Here is a 23072-nt window from a genome sequence, read left to right as displayed (position 1 = left end):
CTTCTGACATTAGTTCAATCTCTTTTTTGGTTGAAGCTAACAAATAAGTTAGAGACTAAAGAAACAAAAGTAGGGAAAAGGGGAAAAAAAATCACGTCAAGCAGACAAATGCAAGTGGATTAAGACTAACAAGTTATTATAATTCAAATTTAGAAAGTATAACTATCAATAAAGAGTTCCTTAGCTAGGTGGATTATGGGAAGAAGTTATTAAGTAGGAAGACTAACAATACCAACATACATTTTTATAAGACTTGTAACTTCTCAAAGTAGTTTTGTAGTTATGTCCCTTTAAATTGTCTTACCATCTCATTTTATCCTCCCTCCACAAAATCAAAATCCAATGCCTCATCCTGGCATGGAAGTGACACTGGGTTCTCAAGGACTAATGTCAGCGTTGTGCAAGCTCTGACTACCAAGCTGCACTAAATTCAATTATAGTCCTGGCAATAGATTATATCGACCGCCCATGGAACAGCCTAAGTACAGAGAGGCTCATCACTAGTAGGTTTGTCATGACAACCCATGAAATATACACAAACATAAAATGGTCCTGAGTTCCATGCAGTCCCTTTCTGCTTCTAAGCTGATGTGCCAGAGTAGTGGAAAAGAGAGCAGAGGGTGCTGAGAATTATTATGGTTGCTAAAAGGTTAAAATTTTCAAGAAGGGAAAAATGGGGTAGGGGAGAGCCACGTAGGCAGCCATCTCCTTTAGTACCAAGAGCAATAACATTTTCTTTCTTCTCCCTCCTTCCCGCCCCGCCCCACCAACGACAGCATTTTGAAATGACCTTGGAATTTCAGTATTATCCTTTAGAAACATATAGCCTCACTATTTTTACAAGCATCGTCTTTGAAGAAATTCCAGTACAGACAAGTTTTTGAAGGTGAGATTCAACCAAGATAATCGAATATTTACATGAAAGCCATCCTATCAAAAGCCACAGGAATGCCAGACAGCAAGGAACAGGCAGGGGGAACCATGAGGTTAACTAAGGCCCCAGTAAACAAGGCCCTCTCACACTTAGCCTGGGATCCTAAAGGTATGCTGCTTGACACTAATGGAGAGAGTCACACAACCATTCCAACTGGACTCACGATGGATTTGTATTATCTCATCTCAACTGGGTCTTCATTCTTGCACAGCAATCCCTTTATATTTTCCCTCTTTGACTCTCTAGCCCACTCCACACAAGATCTGTCCAAACCTCTTCCAGACCCTCCTATACTACCATCTTCTCCTAAGCAGAGGATACTGCCTTCTACTTTACCACGAAAAGAGGCTATCTGTCATGAGTTTCTTCCTCTCCGCATCCCACAGCTCAATGTCTGTCAATATCATTCCCCATTTTCCCCTTCTGTGCTCTAATTTTGACAAAGAGGTACCAGCCCCTCCACGTGTGCCCTTGATCCTGGAGGCTTACCTCTTCAGTCATCACCTCTCTCGCTACCTACTTCAGTTTATCCACATTTACTGGTACCTTTCCTGATACTTACAAATATGCCCAGGCTCTCCTACTCTTAAAAAAAAAATCCTTCAATTGATCTACCATTCCTTTAAGCTAACTCCTCAAAAAAATTCATTTATATTCATTGGTTTCACCTCCTCTCCTACTCACATTTGAACTCCTTGCAATTTGGCTTCTGAGCTCAGCACTCCATTGAAACTGCTTTCTCCAAGCTTCCAAGGGCCTTTTCTCAGTCCTCATCCTTCTTAACGTCATTGCAGCATTTGATCTTGCTGACCATCTCCATCTCCTCCTGTTGGTTACTCTCTTCTTCCTGGATTGCCATGACGCTGCTCTCTCCTGGTTTCCCGCCTTTTTGTCTATTCATGCCTCCTCAGTATTCTTTGCTGGACCATCATCCATCTTCAACCCATGAAGTATGAATATCCCCTGTAGATCTGTCCTAGGCCTTCTTTTCTTCTCTTTACTACACTCAGTGATTTCATCAGCTATCATGGATTCAATTATTATATCTATGCAGAAGAATCCCAGATATATATACACCCATACATATGTACACATTTATACATATATACACACAAATGTATGTATCTATGTATGTACGTATACACGTGTGTGTATATTTATATATCTCCTGTCTTAATCTTTCTCCTAAGCTTCAGTTCAGCATCACCAAGAGCCCGTTGAACATTTCCAACTGGCTATCCTTTAGATACCTCAAACTCAACATAAACCCAGAGTCAACTCTTCCCCACTCACATTTAAGACACTATGCTTCGTCAACACAGGACAATAAGATTTAACACTTGAACTAATAGTAGAAGAAATTTATAAATCAGGATTTTTTTTATGCAGAAAATTTTCTGATGAGAGGGTGGCTTGGCATAAGTTATCAGATTTTTTTCATTTTTACATTTGTTTTACATACTTTTTTGTTGCATTAACTGGAATTCTTTATGATTGGCTTAGTAAACATCACTCTAAGCTTTTTCTGTATTTTAAAAATGTTATTCGTATTTTGAAATTTTAGGTTTTACTCAATGGAAACCTTTTTTTTGGACAATCTTGTTAAATAAGGATTTGATACAAATTGAATGGAAAGAAATGGAGCTTTTACAGGCTCTAGTTTGGATTGTTTTCATATGGCATTTCAAATTAACATCACTTACCAAACAGACTCATTTATGAGGAAGGAGGATAATAACAGGGGCAGTACACATTCAATTTCATAAAATTTTCTGTCATGAATTTCTGGTTATCTCTAATATGGACTAGTAACAGGGGGACCCAATTTGGATATGTGTGCATAAAATGTAATAGCATTCACAAAAGAGAATGAACTGGAGACTCCAGAGGTTCCTCACTCTAGAACTAGGGATGGTGGAAGAGGAGTGAGGGATAAGGACTATTACCAACTGGTAGATTCATCTACTAATATGCTGACTAGACTTATGCAATGGGAATGAATAACGCAAAGAACTAGATTGAAAAGAGTGTTGGACTTAAAACAGAGACCTGGGTTTGAAGGCTCCCTTTCAACAATTTCTAACCATTTGACCCACGTGAGTCACTTAACCTCTCAGTCTCAGTTTCTTCATCCATGAAATAGGAATAAAAGAACCTACATTCCCCACACAACAGTACTATTATCAAGAACATGTGGGATAAAATTTGTGATGTACTTTTCAGAACTTGTGCTATTTAAATGTCAAGTTAGTACTCTTGATGCAGGAACTGGGATTTCAAGTAACATGCTTGGACAAATTCTTTTTCAAGTGCCAACTGGAGCCACATTTGATACAGCCTGTGACACCCTGTGGTTCAATGCTAAAGAAAAACAAAAGATCTGTACAGAAACTTAAGTAGGAGTAGTCTTACACGTGAATGTATAACAATCCCACCAAAGGGTATATATGAGACAGCCTTAGTATGAACATCCAGCCTTGTGACAGAAGCTTGCACTGAGAGACTCTGTATCTTGCTAAGAAAAAATCTTCCTAAGAGGAACCATAGGAAAGAAAAAAATAAACTGTTTGAGTCATAAGGTCAGCTATATATTCCCAAAAGAAGGAGGGAATTAACCCCTAAGTTGTTATACAGTTTTAAGGTGATTGGATTGGCAGAAATGACTCCCACTACCCATGAACTATTTTGGTGGCCATGATTAAAGAGGGATATGTATCCTCTCGTGCTTTAGAGGGAAGGCCCCTACGTAAGCCAGACATAAAGGATTGTCTCCACAAGGGTTAGAAATGGGGATCCCGAGCTGTACGTGCCACTCTCTGCAAGAAAGTCAGACGTTTAATTTCTTGTCTCAGTCCAGGAAAGATCGCTCAGGCACCACGATGGAAAGATGGAGGCTATTGCTATCTCTGCTTTACAAAGACAGAAGAAGAGGCTCAAAGAGATTTAAGTGATATGTTCAGAGTAACACATTTAGAATCTGAAGTGGGAGGTGAACCCCGAACTTGAAGTACAATGCTCTATCCACTATGCGACACTGCACTGAGAGTAATACAGTGCTGTAATGTTTAAAGAATGTTTTACCTCTGTAAGAAGAAATATAAAAAAGCACAGTGGAACAAGCATGAAGTCTGAAGTTAGAGAAACAGTTTCTAACCAGTGAATTAAGTCACTCGGGGTGCAGACACCGCAAGGAGTTTATCTCAAGAAATGCCTCAGTATGACAAACAGAGAGGCAGTGAGCTTTGGCAGGAGTGCTGAAACTAGAGTCGGGAGAGACCTGGGTTTAACTCCTACCTGACACTTACTAGAGGCAAATCTCTTAAGTTTTCTGAGCCTCAGTTTCCACAACAGTGAAATGGAGACAAATACTATCTGTAGTGCCTACTTTACAAAGCTGTTGTGAGAATCAAATGAGGTAATGTACAGAAAGCCCTTAGGAAATTTAGAGTTTGTAAATGTCAGCTATTATTCTTAAATAAGTATACTTTCTACAGATCAAATAAATGCCCCAAGCAGACAAATACTGTTTTTGAAATTATGGACATATTATTGTGATTAATATATATCCACTTAAAAATGCTACTGAATTCAGAGTAGTTTTTGGCTATTACGTATTTTCTCAACAAAAACTAATAGCACAACTATCATGTTGCAGTCTACAGAATTTGATGTTAAAAAGGGATCCTCATACTCAAAAAGTTTGGGAGTCACTAACTGATAAACCAAAGATCAAAATTAACATCAAAATTAGGATAAACTAAGATGCTACATGCACTCAGAATAGCTACAAAAAGACTTATTTAAACTAGATATCGACTGAAAAAGATGTCAATTTCAATAAATACAACCTCCATGAGGGTAAGGAGCAATATGTTTTTGTCATACTGCCAGTGCCTAACACTTAATAAATATTTACTGAAATAAAAATGGGAAATGTATAAAAGTAAAGATACTTACATAATTACTGGAATTTCTTAGTGAAGTTTAAAAAATGTAAAATAATCCTCACAATGAGGATGTCAGAAGAACAACCAAATTGCCTCAGCCAGCAAATACTGAAGCTCCTTAATAAGTACATGTCAGGCAAGTGCAACACCAGTTTTAAGTACATACTCATTTGCAAAACATTATAGAAGATGACAGATATTACAAGTAACATCATGTCACATAACAGCAAAATGCTGAGGACAACAAGATGATTCTACAAAAAGCATGCAAGGAAATGGAACTAAACCTGATCATCTCAAGAATACTAGGAGGTGAATAAATAAAATTAAAATGGAAAAGATCTACTAGAATGTCTATGGCAATCTATTTTGACCATCAATAACTGTGGAACTACTATTTAGATTAACACCTCAGTGCCAGAAATTATACTTAAGAAAAGGTTATCAAAAAAAGAAGCTGAACTCAACTAAATCCTCACAAAGGAAATCCATCAGGCAACACAATTTTCAAGACACCCAGAGATAAATTTTCAAGATGCTTTATGAGAAGAGCCTAAGCACATATGACTGGAACCTTTAGTGAAATGGAAGAAATACAAGCAGCCCCTTAAAAACAATTCCCTAAGGCAAACCACATCTTCACATGCACATAATTCCCTGAGAGGTGCAGAAAAGATTTCCTGTATTTGTCGGTAACTGCCTCACCCACCCACCAAAATGTGATTTGTTGAGAACAAAATCTTCTCCCTTCCAGAAAGGTTTCTTCCATGCTTTGGGACAGCATTTTATACTGGAGAGAAAAGTGGACTGGGTTTTAAGGAATTGGGTTTGAATTCTGGCTTTGCTTCTTACTAGATAGGTGACCTCAAGGTAAGTCATTTCATCCCAGTATGCCTCACTTTAAACTGTTTAGATGATCCAATCACTAAGGGACTTCCCAACTATACATCCTACAACTACATTTTGAAGTCTTAATAGAACTCCTTCACAAATACAACTCCACAAAGGCAACTTTATTCCTGATCTAGGAATAGAACTGGGAGACAAATATTCACTACTGCCATGAAGAATGTCCTGGGCACAGTCCAAACAGAAGAGTCGTTGTCTACAGATGTCGAAATCCTCCAGAGGGTCCAGTTTGTAGATGACACTTTGCCGTCTTCATTGAACCCTGGGATACATCAGTGCCTCCTCAATGAGATCCCTGGCTCCCCAAAAGAAACTGACCTAGTGATCTATATAAGAAGAATCCAAACGAAGGAAGTGTGTGTGTGTGTGTGTGTGCGCGCGCACGCGCGCACGCGTGCATATTTCTATCTTGGAAAGCACTGCAAATGGACAATAAGACTGACCCAAAACTGAGTACGAAGAGGAGGCAGCCTGAAACACCTTCAGTAAACTATGCAGTACTTTCAACAATTAGTGACCGCGCCAACGTCTATCTTTTCATCACTAAGATTCTCCCAGTGATGCTATCTATACAGCAGCAAGTCAAGGACCAACCCAATCTCTGAAGAATCAAAATTACAGGTGAACAAATGAGAAATGTAAAGCTGCATGGTACAAGCAGGCTGCAATATATATTTCCAATCTCTTATTCCAAGACGTGTACTTGTCTACCCAGCTCTTAGCGGAGTACAGGTACTTGATAAGTATTTGTTGACTGATGCATCGTAAAAGACATCATCCACGATATGCATGACTTGAAAAGGAGGCAGACTGGGCATGTAGCAAGATACAGGCACAAAAGTCCCAGTGTTGCACTAATATCCAGGAAATATTAGAAGACCTAGAAGAAATTCACCAGCATATCAAGTAGACTCTCCATGAATGTTTACGGAAGAACACGAATAAAAATCTCACAGGATGAGAAGACATCAACAGTGTGCCGTCCTTACCAGTGAAGTAACTTGGCTTTACTAACAACTCAGGGAGAAATAACTCCTGATAGCTGAAGGGCTTAAGGAAAACTATTTAAATAGCTTTGTACCAGAAACATGAGATTAAGTCTTCTCTATCATTCTCACATCCGAGAAATATGTGAAAGAATTAATTTTTAAAGACAAAGGAAAGCTTATACCTTGAATGTTTACAAAGGAGTGGCCATCACTTTAAAAGGCAAGGGGAAGCAGGCCGTTCTTTCTCAAAACTTGCTTCCCTGGCTTCCTTATGTCTCAGCTAAAATCCCACACTCTCCAAGAAGCCTTTCCCTGTCCTCCTTAATCTCAGTGCCTTCTATCTAAGACAACCCCTAATAACATAGTTTGCATGTGGTCTGCCTGTCTTGGGGGCAGGGACTGTTTGTGCCTTTTTTTGTATCCCCTGGGCTTACCACAGTGACTGGCACATCGTAAGCATTTAATGAATGCTTATTGCTAACTTTTCGGCCTGACTATAAGAAAGCTAACTTACTAAAGGTTTTCTGTTGTCCCAGGAGAGTAACCACAGCCATGAAGAGTAATCTAAGCCTAGTGTGGTCTGAAACTTTTCAATGTTTTCAGATCTGTGATTTCAGTGATGAAGGTACTCCTTTCACCAATGAAGAACACAGACCTTTCATGTTTTAGTAGAGAAGTGTTGCTGGGCCATAAAATTCACTCTATGGTGGCCAACCTTGTGAGAATGAGCCTCTCTGAACTTAGGTTGGTCCTCGGCTCACAAGTCTGACAAGAACCACACTCAAAGCTTTCCAGTTCAATAAGGTCTGTCAGAGCAAGTGTTTCCGTAGGCACAACCTTCAAGAAACCAGGGTCACCACTACACAGTAATGGAAGAGGCCCACAAAATTGGAGGAGGACTTTGGTAGAGGATAATACCTGACTGTTAAAGTCAGGTTATTAAGATAATTCTCCAGGATCAACCTTTCATAATTAAAGTGACGAGATATCTGATTTCACTGAATAACTGTCATTCTACAGGGATTATGGACTAATTGTTGCCATAAAACTACACTAAAAAAAAAGAAAGAAAAATTTAGTATTTTAGCTTGTCAATTTAATCTATTCAATTTGTAAATTGGTTATTCAGCTGTAGGTACACTTTAAATTATGCAAATACATTTTAAAAGTTGAAAATGAATAAAATTTTTAAAAAGTTAACGCAAATTAGCTATCATTATACCTAGAGGACATATTGACTATCATATATTTATACAGAATATGGCATAAACTGAAGTTATTCAACAGTATGCAAAAATAGTTTTGGAAAACAGTGAAGAAATGATTTGGGGATTAAAAAGTTCAAATTTAGGGGGGAATTTTTTTTTAAACTAAAGTTTTAATACGATAATTGTCCAGGTCAAGAGGACAAGAAATGAAGTGCTATCTTCCTTTTATGCTTTCAAGAAAAAAAGTTCCCTGACCAAAAATTATGTTGAATTACTAAATGTATCAGTATGTGCCATGGCCACAATTAAATGAAGTTGCTAACATCCATCAAAACTAGAAAATTATTAGATGAGAAATACATGAAAAATTTCCAAATTAGTAATTTACTTAACATTATTGTTATCCTTATTCAAGTCTGTAGTAGTACTTATGACAGATAAAGTGATAAATTTGAGAGGTAGCACAGTGTGATGGATAGCCAGCCAGGTTTTGGCAACAAGAAAACTTAGATTCCAGCCCTACCTCTGACAGAAAGTGGACTGTGTGATCCTGGCCAAGCCTGTCAACCTCTCAATGCCCCTGGAAACTCTTAAGAGTTATCAACTGCAGAGAAGGTACAGAACCGCATTCATAGAGGGAATTTCTCACCAGGAAATTCCTCTACCAAAAAAAAAAAATCCTAAGTCTGGACTCCCAAAAAAGGCAACAAATTATACTTCTTTGTTTTGTTCTTAAGACTAGTTCCTAATGAGTACAGGAAGCTTTAGTGAGGCTTTTAGGTTGGAACTCTTCAGCAGAATGAGTATCTGAAATGCTACATTTTAATCTATTCAGCTTCACAACTAAACTGGTCACAAATGTTAGTACTATACTTACGGAGGATGGACTATTTCCATATACAGTATATTACATAGAATTTCTTTCAAGCTCTACATAAAAGTCTTCTAAAAGAAGTATACAACATATCACAATGTCTTGTTGACACTGAATATATGTTTGTTGAACTGAATCTATCCTACCACTAAACAAGCAATTCTTCAATATCATGAAAAATATCTAAAGACAAATAGCTATCTTTCTTCAAGCAATAAAAAAACTGAGGCAAGAAGGCTAAACCTTAGTCAGTAATCAGTGTCAAAATAAATACTGGATACTGGCTGACTCAATACACCAAACACATACATCCCTGAAAAGATGCCTATGGAGCCAAATTCAACATATGGGAAACATGATCTCCCAAACTGGAAATATTTGGGAAATCTGGGAAATATTTCCCACCTATGCTCACAACCCTCTACTTCCTGGTCTCTACCCTAAAAATTCACACTCCCTTAAGCTGGGATCAAAAAGCTCTCCTTTTTTATGGCTCTGTGGTACTCCTTCCTTATGAATATCTGCAGTCAAACCTCTTATTCCAGGGTGTATTTGCCTAATGTTATCTTCTCTTGGCTTTTACCTTTTATTCTTCTGTGGCATTAATTACCTGCCAAACTAGCCCTCCCAACACTGATGCAAGTTGGTAACAAGGAGCCAGTGACAGCTGGGAACATTCAAACGAAGAAGTCTGAGTAGGGGAATGCTCTTCTCTACAATGCAAAATTGGACTCTTTCAAAAACAAATACACACTTAAGCCAAGAAAAAGCAAGGCATAGGCAAAATCTGGGTTTGTGTGTGGTAGTCTAGAAAGATAAGAGGTTACAAATTACCCAGAGCAGTTTGAAACTCACTGTTAGACTACGCAGACCACACACTGTCTCAATTCCTACTCCAAATCACATTATACCGAAAACTTTGTTAATCCACATTTACCTTAACAGGTAGTAAATCTACTTTGATAAGTAACATAACAGCCAAATTTCCTACATTGCGGCCTCTTAGAAACTCTCTCAAAGAAGCCACAACCTTAGCCCTCACTACGTACTTTGGCTTTGTCGGCTTGCTTTTTCAGTTCTTCCATCTCCTTCAGTAAATCACTGTTCCTCCTCTGGGCCTCTTTCAAGGTTCCCTCAGTATCCTGCAGAGCTGTCTTCAGACTGCGCAGAGCTGCTTCATGTTCTGTGACTCTCTCAGAATTGGCTTTTTCATGCTTCGCCTGAAGGTCCTTGCATTGGCTATGGCTTACCTCAATTTGCCTTTCCTGCAAGAACCCAGAATATTAAAGTTCAGGCCACTAGCCACACGTAAGATAAGAGCACTGTCTGCCCCCGCTCCCCCACCAGCAAATGCTCCCACTTGTTCTCCTCTTACCAGATCTGACACTTTGTTCTGTAATTCCCTCTTTTCTTCCTCATGCTTTGCAATTACATTCTGCTGATCCTGTTCGGCTTTCAGAGTTGCCTCCCCGATACTTTTCTGCAGAAAAGCCGCTTCATCGTTTGCCTTTGAAAGCCGTAGCTGTAATTCTTCCACAAATCTAGAAAAAATTGTCAGACTTTTGATAAGGATTCAGGAGCTAACCCTAAGACCATCAACAACTTCTACATATTAGGTGTGAAAAAGTTATACCATACAAGTATTTCCCAAAAAACTAAGCTCACGGAGAACATGTTGCAGTTCAACATGAGTAGCTAATGATTTCATTAGTGGAAATGACATTAAAGAAGAGGCAGCTGCAGCACGGACCTCTTCCTCACCACATACAGATAATGAAGCTCTCCCTTTGGGTTGTCTCCCCTATTCAAATGGGAGCTGCTGACTTTTCTGTTTGAATCCCTAGCTGCTAGCACAGTGCAAAAAGTAAGTGATTAATAAATGCTTTATCCATCCATGCATCCACTAACAAGGAAAAAAACAAAAACAAAAAAGCAGCAAGTTTCAAAAACTTCTTTGCACAAATATATTTTACCTTTTGTTAATCAACTCCAAAGGATTCGACAAATAACAATGAAAAATCTTGCTTTTCCACAAAAGTGTCAAACAGTAATATCCCCATTTCACAGATTTAAAAAAAAAAGAAAGAAAATTTTACCTTTCCTACAATGTAAAGGCCACACTGTAAAGACAGTGACAGGTGCCCACCATAAGAAGGATCTTGAACTTCTAATATTCCTGGAGATGTCTGCTTACCTAACTATTCATTATTTTAAGATCCAATATGAAGCAAGTATTATAATAAACACAAATAATGTGAGACTCAACATACTTATCTTTCAGCCTAAGTTCTTCATTCATTCTTGTCAACTGGGAAGAATTATCTCCCGACATCTTCATGATTTCCACAATTTCACTTTCTAGTTTTTCCTTTGCTTCCACTAACTGCTGTTCTCTTTCATCCTTCTCTTTAAATTTCTTTTCCATATCTAAACATAATAATAATGATAATAACAATAGTAATAATGACAACTACAACAATTTCCAAAGTACACAGAATGAACAACTTTCAAAACCTAGCAGCAGAAATCAAAATCATGTGGGAATAAGACAATGTACATTTCATAGCTGTTTTCACGTTTGCTGGTGGAGTTCTCTGGAAAATGCTTTCCTTTAAGTCTATAAAAGATGAGTTTATGACCATCCTTTCTAATCTCCACCTTCTGGATTTTACAAGAGGCCTCAGCCAGTTCTCACCACCTCCCACCCCCTGCATTTACCTCTGAGAATAGCTCCCATTCACATTGAGCATATTTTGTATGTACACACTTGTTTGCATGTTTTCTTTCCTATTAGAATGTGATCTCCTTGAGGACCGAGATGAAGTTTTTGCCTTTCTTTGTACCCCCAGTACTTAGCACAGTGCCTGACACACAGTAGTAACTGCTTAAAAAATGCTTGGTGAATGACTGACTTAATACTCTACAATTACAAAAAGCAGCCATTTTATCCACTTCTGCAAAACATAAATTTAAGAGCAGAATAGTGACTTGTCCTTGGACTACTTCTATATGAACTCTATCAAAAAAAAAAAGATAAGGATAATAATAATAACAATTCAAGTTCCCATAGCACTCTAGAGGTGTACAAAACATCTCACAACCACCCAACCACAGTTGGAAAGGTAGTAAAATATAGGATTTATAGCCCAAAGGGACCTTAGAGATCATCTAATATAACCCATTTACTTTACATATTTAATGGAAAGGTTATTCACTTCCCCTCAAGTGATGCAGATGGTAAGTAACATCATTGTTCTATAAATCAAACTCCAAATGAACAGCCCTTTCAACTACTACACCATGCTGTATCCCCATCATGATCAGTATTTGAAAGTGGAGGAGGCAATGAGGAAGGTTCAGAGAAGAGTGGGGACTAGCCCAAGAGCACGAAGAAAGTGTCAGACCTAGGACTCAAACCCAGGTCCTCTGACTCTACCATATGAATCTGTGTGTGCATTTTTTTGGTTGTTTTTCAGTCTTGTCTGATTCTCTGTGACCCCAATTGGGGTTTTCTTGGCAAAGATACTGGAGTGCTTTCCCATTTCCTTCTCCAGCTCATTTTACAGATGAGGAAACTGAGGCAAACAGGTTAAACCTGTCAGGGTCATATAGCTATTAAGACTGAACTCAGAAAGTGCTCTATCCATTGCCCTACCTACCACAGTGTATCCAGGCATACACACATTTCAATATGAGCTATATGTAATTGTATTGATGTGGGAATTCTTTTTCGCTCACATAGACCACAAGCGACAACCACAGGCAGCCAATGCTAGAGGCCTCTCACATGCCTTAGGCACTATGCTACTAAGAAAACAGAGGGCCTCCTCTAAAACAGCCCCGATGGGCATAGCCATGACCACACTGTTCTACTTTCATGATTCAAAACTATGAAATTCCTCTCTGACAACAATCCCCATCCTTAAATTGCTCCCTCTGCTCAATCTTTCTAACCCTACTAGGTATCTTCATCATGACCTCCTGTCCTCTATGGTCCAGCTACCCTTGAATCCCTTGTATTCTTTTCCTGTCACTAGTCATGCCATGCCAATTCTGCATTGCTGAGGCAGAGTGAAGATGGCAGAATAAAAGCAAGCATCAGGGTCTAGGTCTCTCCTCAACAGAGCTCTATGGTATGCATCAGATTGAATTCTGAATGGAAAATTCAAGAAGTCAGCAAGTCCAGGGCAGCTTAGGGAGATGGACAGAGAGGCCTATGGACTCTGAGAAGGGGGTCTGGCTAAGAGGGTGTGGCTACAGCCACCCCAGGAAGCATTGTAGCACCCAGAGACTGAAAGACAGCCAAAATGCCGCACCAGGAAGAGATCCCAGGGAATCTCGGAGCAAGCAACGAGTATAAGAACAAGTACCATCTAACAGTTCTGTCACCTACACACTCAGTGGTGACTCAGATCCAGGGTGGAAAGGAAGAATTGGAAGGAACCCAGAAGCAACTGGCAATTTGGACGTTCTGAACCTACAGAACCTCCCAGTCAGCCAAAAGTGGTTGAGTCAAGTAGCAATACGCTGAAACTCCCAACCAGAAACGAGCCAACAGGCCCAAACCTGGATCAGAAATCCGCAGAACTCAGACCAAGAGGACACTGAACACATTTTGTCCTGAGAAACACTGAAAGCTTACAGACTCCTAGCTAGAGGTGTGAAAGCAACAGAAGGACAAAGGACAGAAGCTCAGGCCAGACATCCTTCACTCTCCCCCCACAACTGTGCAGAGCCTTAACATAAAGTCTGGAGTCAAGAAGTAGGCTGGAAGAATGAGCAAATAAAAGAGCTGTTATGATGACAGGGAAACTCAAGACACAAACACAGAAGAATGACTCAAAAAGCATCTACAAGCAAAACCACAAAGAAAAAAGCTGCTTGGATGTAAGTCCAACAAGAATTCCTGGAAGAGTTAAGGCAAGAGTTAAAGAAGGAAGTAAAAAAAATTTTTTTTAAAAGCAAATGAGTGCAGTAGAGGAAAGAATGGGAAAAGAAGCAAGAGTCAGGGAATACAGATATGAAAAGAGAATCAACAACTTGGAGGAAGGTACAAAATCTTATGGAAAAAATAACTCCCTGAAAATTAGGATTGGCCAAATGGAAGTTAATGACTCCATGAGACATCAGGAAATAATAAACAATTCTGACTGCTCCCACCAATCCACCTTCTGCACTTCTACTTATCTGTTCTGGAATGCTAGAAAATATTAGACAACCCAGAGATTTATGTTAAATAATCTGAAATGGGCCATCAATGCGGCACCGCAATCCTTTTAGTCTGCTCTGATTAGCTTTCTATCATACTCTCTACAAAGCAGCTATTACTAAACTTTGCCTTTCTCCTCAAACATACTACATTACCTTCTCCCTATGCCTCACAAGAAAAGGCCTTACTTCATACTTTACTGACAAAAGAAGTCATCTGTCATGGGCTCCTTCTTCCTGTCCCCACCCCATACACACATCTCAAAAGTCTTCTTTAAGACCCCTATTAGAATGTGAGTTCTCTGAGTGGGAACTGTTTTACTTTTCTCTTTGTATCCCTAGTATCACAATGCTGTGCACATATAAAAAATGCACACTTAATAAATGCTTCATTCACTGATTCTCTTCTCCTCTAAAGAAGTCACAAAACTAGCTCCTGTTGATCCAATTCCCTCCCTTTTCTTCCATGAACATGCTCCATGGATAATTTCCCCTTTCTCCCCTTCTATCTTTCCATAAAAATTGGCTCTTTCCTTTCAATCAGTCTCAGTCTCCCTTGACCCTTAAAGAACTTTCACTTGAATATCATCTCCTCAAACTGTTGTCCTCTATCTCTCTTCTTTTCACAGTCAAACTCCTAGAAAGGATTATCTATATTCTTGGACAGTCTTTCTTCATCTCCTATTCATTTATCAGCATCTTGTAATCTGGACTTTGACTCTACCAGTGGTCCAAAGAAGTTGGGATCTTTCAAGAAACCAATCTATTAACTGCTATACCCAGTGGTCTTTTCCAAATTCTATTCTTTTTGAGTTCTCTGAAGCTTGTGGTACTGCTGACCACTCTCTCTTCAGGGATACTTTGTTGGATTCTGTGATGCTGCTTATCTCTTGGTTTTCCTCCTACCCGCCTGAAGATTCCTTCTGTTTCCTTTACTGGGTGACTATCCTCAGATCAACCAAGCGTAGTGATCTAAGAGTCTAATGGCTCTTTCCTGAGCCCTTTTCTGACCATGATATTCCTTCATCAGCTCCCAAACATTCAACTATAATCAGACAACTCTCAAATATAGAGACCCAACCCTAATTTCCCTCTTCAACTCCAGTCCCACATAACCAGCTGCTGAATAGAGACATCCACCTGGATGTCTGAGGCATCTCAAACTAAACATGTCCAAGATGTGTTTCATATTTCCTCACAAGACTGTCTCCTCTCCAAAGTTTCCCATTTCTATGGAGGGTATCATCTAGTTTCAAAACCTCTGTATCACCTTTGATTCTTCTTCCCTCTGCCAATTACGTGCCACATCTTTCTGATTCTACATTTTGGTTTCCTTTGCTGGATCTTCATCCAGATCACATCTATGGTGATGTCCAACAGGGGTCTCCTCTCCTCTTCTTCCTCTACGCTATTTCATTTAGTGATCTCATCAGCCCCATGATTTCAATAATAATCTCTATGTAAATGATTCTCAGATCTACTTACCTATCCCTAACCTCTCTCCTAATCTCCAGATTTGCATCTCCAAGGGCCTAATAGAAATCTCAAACTGGATGTACAATAGACATCTTAAACTCAACATGTCCAAAATTGAACTCATTAACTTGCCCACCATGTTTTCTCCTTTCCTAACTTCCCTGTTACTGTCAGGAACAGCCCCATTGTCCAAATCACCCACAGGCTCACAACCTAGGTGTCATCCTCTTTATCCTCCTCCCTCCCCACATGCAACTTATTGCCAAGTCTAATTTTACCTTTATAGCTTCTCTCAAAAATGCCTCCTTCTCTCCTCTAACATAGCCACCACTCTCGTGGAGGCCCTTATCATCTCACATCTGAACTACTGCCCTAGCTGCTGGGGTGTCTACCTTCATTCATCAAGTCTCTCCCAACTCCAGTTCGTTACCCACTCAGCTATCTAACGGATGTTCCTAAATTTTAAGTCTGACCATGTTATCCTTCCTTATTCAATAAACTTTTATCTATTTCTTATCACCTGAAGGATTCGATATAGAATCCTCTGTTTGGCACTTTAAAATCCTTCACAAGTTGGTTCTCTCCTACCTTTCCAATTTTCTTACACATTAATCTTCCCCATGTACTCGGAGATCCAGTGACACTGGCCTCCTTCATGTTCCTCACACAAGGAACTGTATCTCCAGATTCCAGGCATTCTCACAGCCATCCCCTATGTCTGGAGTGCTCTCCCTCCTCCTCTCCACTTCGTGAATTCTTTCAAGTCCAAGCTAAAATCCCACCTTCTACAGGAAGCTTTTCTCAATCCTCCTCAGTGCTAGTGCCCTCTACCTATTAACAGAGAATCTTTAATTTGCACCATCAATATCTTGTTTGTAGGTATCATGTTGTCTCCCCCATTTAGACTGTGAGCTCCGAGATAGCAGAACTGTCTTTTGCCTTTCTTTGTATCCCTTGGCACATAAGTATTTAATAAACGCTTCTTGACTGAGAACCATCATCTCTCATAGCCGGTCCCTTTTCTCTTCTCTACATTCCTTTTAAAATGTTCAAAGTTCTCAATGCCTCGCAGACTGCTAGAGCCAACTGATGGCTCTTCACATCTAGTATATTTCCCTCTCCAACTTATCCTGATATTCCCAACACATAGATTGGACCATGTCATTCCCTACCTCAAAAATTTTCAACAGCTCCTTATTTGATGTAGGAAAAAAAAATACATAATCCTTAGCCTGGCTTTGAAAGCTCTTCTCTAGCAGTCGCTCCAGTCTTCTTTCATAAAATTCTCCTTTACCCACTCCATATTCCAGTTAAACTGTTGGCTGTTTCCTCAGACAACACTGATCTCCTACCTCAATGCCTATGCACAGAGAGTCAGCCAGCTCTAGAATGCATGTCTTCCACACATCCCTCTCTCAGAATCCATGGCTTCTTTCAAAGCACAACTCAAATGTATCTCCCACCTGAGCCATTTGCTGAGGGCCATTCCTACTCTCCAGTTAAACTGTTAGCCATCTCTTTCTCTTAAAATTATTTCATTTTGTACATCGCTGTATATATTCTATACCCCAATAAAATGTAAGTTCCTTGAGGAGAGAAAATGCATTCATTGCTTTCTTTTTATCCACAAATGATAAGAGTGCCTTGCACCTCTTAGGTGCCAAATATCTGTTGAATTAAATTGATCCTTGGCAGATCATCTTTGAGAGATATTGTGCAAGAAAATAACATCACAATGGAGCCAATCTGTTCATGAGTTTCTCTAAACTTAGCTGGATTAGTCCTCAGATGACAGCGACATAGTCTATCCCTAGAACACTCAAGAAATCTGACAATATTTGCACTGCTTTGAAAACTAGTGTCAGCTACATGACACAATGAGGCATCAAACTAAAAATATCTACACACGCAGAGAATTCCTCTATACCATCAAAAAATCTCTACTTGCACATAGCTATGTGTTAAAAGGAGAGAAGGAAATAAGCAGATATTATGCATTTACTGTGTGCCAGGCACTGTACTAAGCACTTTTACAAATATTGTCTCATTTGACCCTCCAACAACCTGAGGAGGTAGGACCTCTTATGATCCCCGTTTTATAGGTAAGGAAACTGAGACAAACAGAGGTTACATGACTTGCCCGGGGTCATACGGGTTATACATGTCTGAGGTGGAATTTGAATTCTGAGTCAAGGCCCAGTGCTCCATGTCCTGTGGCACCACTAGATGCCATAGGAAAGACTACATAGTAAGTTAGGTTGGTAACCCTGCTTCAGCAAAATCCAGTGTTCAATGCTCTATTCTTTTTAGTCTAAAACAGTAAATAATAATGGTTTCTTACCTGACAAATTATATTTCAATTTCTTCAGATCAGAAGACAGAGCACTAAACTGTTCTTCTTTTTGGTGTAGTTTATTCAGCGTTTCTATTTAGGAAATATATTCACTTCAGAGTTATGGCTCACCTGTCTTATAAATGTCACTCAAAAGGAGTACCTATGATCTTTAAAGTAATAGGGAATCTTCAAAAAGAAACCCTGGCATCAAGACTGGCAAATGAAACCATGAGAGAACAAATGCAAAAACAGACTAAAAAGGCTAACTGGCCATAAACAAAATGTTGGCCTCCAGGATCGAATACAAAATGTTCTGTCTGGCATTCAGACACCTTCCTGGCCTAACCAGCCTCTGGCCTTTCTAGTCTTCTTACGATCTACTCCCCACCATGTACACAGGCTTCCTGCTTGTTCCTCACTCCACCTCCCAACTCCAAGCATTTTCATCAACTGCCTCCAGTCACAGGCACAGGCCTGGAATGTTCTTCCTCATCTCTACCTTCTATCTTCCTTGGTTTCCCCTTCAAGTGTTGGCCAAAGTCCCACCCTCTGCAAGAAGCCCGTCTTGGTCCTCCTTAATCTTAGTGTGTTACCTCTGAGACTACCTTCCACCATTCCTTCTGTCTATACCTTATCTATAACCTATATCGTATACTGTATATAACCTATAACCTATATCTATACCTACAACTATACTGTACATAGTTGTCTCCAAGTTGTCTTCCCCATTAGATTGTGAACTCATCAAGGGCAGAACTGTTTGTTTTTTACCTTTCTTTGTAGCCCCAGTACTTAGCACAGTGCTTGGCACATAGTAGGTGCTTAATAAATGCTAGCTGACTGATTGACTAGGAAGTGCAAAGCCCACCCTACCATCCTCCCTTGGTCCCTTCTCCCTATCATGGGGCAGAAGCTCCTTTCCTTACATCAAAAAAATTTTTTAGGGAAGGATCTGGAACTTTCTTAGGCTAAAAATTACTGGTAATGCTTAATTAAGGTTTGATTCCCCCCCCAAGGTTATCTGCATTTTAATAAAGTATCACAGAATATTAGAGTTGTAGGAGCTCTTAAATATCATCTAATCCAAAACTCTTAATTTTACAGATATGGCAACTGAGGAGCAAAAAGAGAAAGGTCTTATTGCTAGTTGAATAGTTGAGTGGGGCAAAAGAACTTAGGACTTGTACTATACACTACCTGAAAGCAAAGGAATATTTCAGGAAACAGCAAGTCAAAACAAGTATGTTTTTGTGGGATGGGTGTTTATGATTGTATATTTAGGCCTTCCCACTTCCTGAAGTCTCAATAACTAAGACTTAAACATCAACCTTGGTTGTAGTATTTATATTGTCTCTGAGGCTATTATTTTGCTCACATATTAGGAAAACATACCTTGCATTTTTTGTTGAATATCCACTGATTCCTCTGAAGCATCCGCAAACTTTTTTTTCTTAAATAAAAAAGCAGAAAGAGAATTGAATATTTAAAATAAAGAACACATTTAAAATAAGCAAACTTGATTTCTCCCTTCAATATAATCTAATTAAAGCGACATTTTAGTTGCAAATTTTGCAATTTTAATTTCCTGAATGTAAGAAGAGACTGTTACTACCATTAAAAATGACAAGCTCTTTTAAGCCTATATATAGGCAACACAACATTTAGCATAATGCCTGGCACTGAGTAGCTAGCTATTGAATGCATGTTAAGACTTGGGGCTTTTTCTACTACATGATCAGTCCACCTTGTTGGGTCATGCAAATAAAAGGTAAAGGTCTTACTGCACATGAGGGTACTAAAAGAAAGATTAACTGGCTATGATCTTATTATCCTCCCCCTTATACAGTAGTTCTTATCAAATCAGAGAGATCCTGGCGACTAAGAACTTGCTAAAGCTAATGCTTTGTCATTTCTTATATATGGCACTTCCTAAAGCCAGGACATTCTTTTCTAAAATAAAGGTTTTTGGGGCAGCCAGGTGGCATAATGGATACAGCACCAGCTCTGGAGTCAGGAGGACCTGAGCTCAAATCTGGCCTTAGACACATAAAAACTCACTAGCTATGTGACTCTGGGCAAGTCACTTAACCCCAACTGCCTCACTTAAAAAAATAAAAAAATAAATAAAATAAAGGTTTTTACCAGTCTTATGGTCAATCTCAAGACTTCATTATTTCTGAATGAAATGACTGACCAGTACCTAAAACTAAATCTACTGCATTACTGAAATATGTTTGAAGATAGCTAAAAATCATCCTTTTATCAAACTTTTCCCATCAGTCAGGGTCATAAAAAGGAGAAGATGCAAACCAAAAGTTCATCAAAGCCAATAGCTTAACTGTTTGACCTAGTTCTAGAAATCAATACTCAAAATGCAGATAGCACATTTTATCTTCAGTGCATGAATATAGGGAGTTCCAAACTTACAGAATGTGCTTCAAAAGTCTGTTTTCTTTCTTTCTTCTTTTTTTGTGAGGCAATTGAGGTTAAGTGACTTGCCCAGAGTCACACAGCTAGTGAGTGTTATGTGTCCAGTGCTCTATCTACTCCGCCTCCCAGCTGCCTCCAAAAAGTTTGTTTTCTTAAGACCAGTATTCTAAACGTGGAACACGCTTCCCCATAACAATGTCATAAATAGTAGCTCCCAGACTAATTGCCCCCCAAATTTAACTGCACATATACAATGAAGGGTAGAAGGCAACACTACTATAATGCCAGTAATTAAATTTAAAAACCCAATACAGGCACACATACATTACACAGAAACATTTTCAAGATATCTTTAAATTCTAATGTGGAAGACAATAAGATGAATAAAGAATCTGTAGGGATCCTAACGGGAAATGCAGGGCAATTGTCCAAAGGCTCTAGAGACTGTGGATAGTGGTGCTTTACTATGTCTAGCATCACTTCAAAACTTATGGTTTTCCTCAATGCAAGTGATTATTAATCTATTGATTATTAAATCTATTTTATTATTATCACTCTTGATCAGGGTCAGTTTTTGCCTCACAAGTAGAAGTGAGAAAGAGGGAAATAAATTTCCTAAGATAACTAGCAAAGGACAAAAGGGATTAAATAAGATGTGCGTCTATATGAGAATGACTACCAAAGAAGATATTTGAGCTGGAGGAGCAGCCAAAGAGGGGAGAAACACTGTCTGGCCAAGTTTCATCTGTGGTTTGGGATTCTTCCGTTCCCTGAAAAGAAGTTGAGTTCCGTTACACTGTAGAATAAAGGAAGGAAAGTAGAAGCAAGGAGGCTGGGAAGACAGGTTGAGGCCAAGTTGTAAGAAGCTTTAAAAGCCAAACAGAGGAGTTTTCACTGGACTCAAGAGGAGATTTTAGAGTAATAACATGGCCACAATTGCACCTAAAGAAAATCCTTGGGGTAGCTAGGTGGTTCAATGGATAGAGCACTGGCCCAGGAAGACCTGAGTTCAAATTTCGCTTCAGACACAAGACTCACTAGCTGTGTGACTCTAGGAAAGTGACTTAATGCCAACTTAACGCAGAAGGAAGGAAGGAAGGAAGGAAGGAAGGAAGGAAGGAAGGAAGGAAGGAAGGAAGGAAGGAAGGAAGGAAGGAAAGAAGGAAGGAAGGAAAGAAAGAAAGAAAGAAAGAAAGAAAGAAAGAAAGAAAGAAAGAAAAAGAAAGAAAGAAAGAAAAGTCCTTTTGGTAACTATTTGAAGGATCAGTGGAGAAGGGAAATAACAGGCACAAAGAAGTAAAAGGCATTACAACAGTTTAGGAAAGAGATAATAAAGATTTGAACTAACATGGTAGCTGTATGAATTGAGAGGAGTAGCTAAGAGATACTATGGAAGTAGAGACAGCAAGATTTGGATAAAATAAAATAAAAATAAATAAAAGCAAGTAACTGATTGGATATGTGAGGAGAGGGGGAGGGAGGAATCAAAGATAATGACAAGGTTGCAAAACCTGGGAAGCATGATGGACAGGAAGCATGATGGAAGCCTTGGACAGGAATGGGGAAGTCTGGAAGAAGGGTGGGTTTGAGGAAAAATAATGAGCGGTGTTTTAGACACGCTGAGTTTGAGATGGTCCTGTAACATACAGTTTAAAATATCCAATAGGAGGTGCTGCAGAACTGGAGCTCGGGGAAGAGAAGGGGGCTAGATACATAGATCTGGGAGTCACTACATAGAGATAATAAATTTATGGGAGCTGATGAACAGAACAGAGTTGATGAAGGAACAAAAGAGAAGAGGGCCTCGAAGAACACCCACAATGAGGAGGCATGATGATGCAGCAAAGGAGACTGAGAATGAGTGGTTAAGAATAAGACATAGGAGAATCATGAAAAAATAAGTAGTCTGGGGGAAAAAAAAGACCCATAGAGGAGGGAGTATCCAGGGGAAGAGGGTAGTCAACATACCAAATACAGCAGAGTTTGATAAGGCTAAGGACTGAGACAAAACCATCAACTTTGGAAATCACAAAACATTTGGTCTTTTTACTCCAACATACTTTTAAGAAATGCAGTACGATGTACTAAATAACATTCAAGAGGGCTAGCCTTGGAAACAGAAAGAGCTGGATTCAAGTTCTTCCTCTGAAACATACTAACTATGTAGATAAAAGGGCAGAACTGCTGGGATAAGATAACTCTTCAGATCTTCCACTAAGTGTTCTAAGCCTGGGAGATCTTGGCAGCTGCCCAGAGCAAGCCTTTTGACCACTAGGGCAAGGGATAAGTAATGGGTCACTTACATAGAGGGGACATTCCCACATTGAGTGTTTCTAAAGTAAGGAGTCGCTTTATTTAATGGCAACTAAATCTTTTATGAAATAAGAAGAAATTATCTTTTTAAAAAGAATAGACAAGGAAAGGCATGATACCTACCTTTGGAGGCCGGTTTGTGTTTCACCTATTTCAACTAATCTCTTTTTCTTAAACTAAGGCTTAACAGGTATAAGCAACCAAACAACAAATAATTTATATCTAATTTTGAGTTTTTAAGGAGGTAAAATCCAAAAGTGAACAGAGCAAGTCCCGAGACAGACTCGTCCACCGAGGTACTTACCAAAATCTGAAGCTCTTTTTCCAAATCATCTTTCACTTGACTCACTTCACTCAAATTTTTCTGAAGATTAATGAGCTTTAACTCTTTCCCTTGTAGTTCTTTTGTTATGTGACTAGCCTAATAGGGATCGTTACATGGAATAAAA

The 23072-nt window shown here is 39.2% G+C and overlaps 1 protein-coding gene across 8 annotated transcripts in view; it reads right to left on the bottom strand.

Annotated features, from left to right (window-relative positions):
• Positions 1-23072, bottom strand: part of CLIP1 (CAP-Gly domain containing linker protein 1) — a 147759-nt gene that overhangs the window by 48478 nt on the left and 76209 nt on the right. For 7 of the 8 annotated variants that reach the window (XM_027853480.1, XM_027853481.1, XM_027853484.1 and 4 more), the window contains 6 exons: positions 22928-23044; positions 19273-19330; positions 17887-17970; positions 11132-11288; positions 10237-10402; positions 9911-10126 (listed from right to left, as the gene is read on the bottom strand). In XM_027853480.1, coding sequence (XP_027709281.1) covers positions 9911-10126; positions 10237-10402; positions 11132-11288; positions 17887-17970; positions 19273-19330; positions 22928-23044 — 798 coding nt within the window. The remainder of the gene's footprint in view (positions 1-9910; positions 10127-10236; positions 10403-11131; positions 11289-17886; positions 17971-19272; positions 19331-22927; positions 23045-23072) is intronic. The other variant, XM_027853482.1, reaches the window with a different exon arrangement.

The sequence above is a fragment of the Vombatus ursinus genome, unplaced genomic scaffold, assembly GCF_900497805.2.
Source record: "Vombatus ursinus unplaced genomic scaffold, bare-nosed wombat genome assembly UNPS02009994.1, whole genome shotgun sequence".
In the NCBI taxonomy this organism is placed as follows: Eukaryota; Metazoa; Chordata; class Mammalia; order Diprotodontia; family Vombatidae; genus Vombatus; species Vombatus ursinus.
This window is presented reverse-complemented; position numbering and strand designations above follow the sequence as displayed.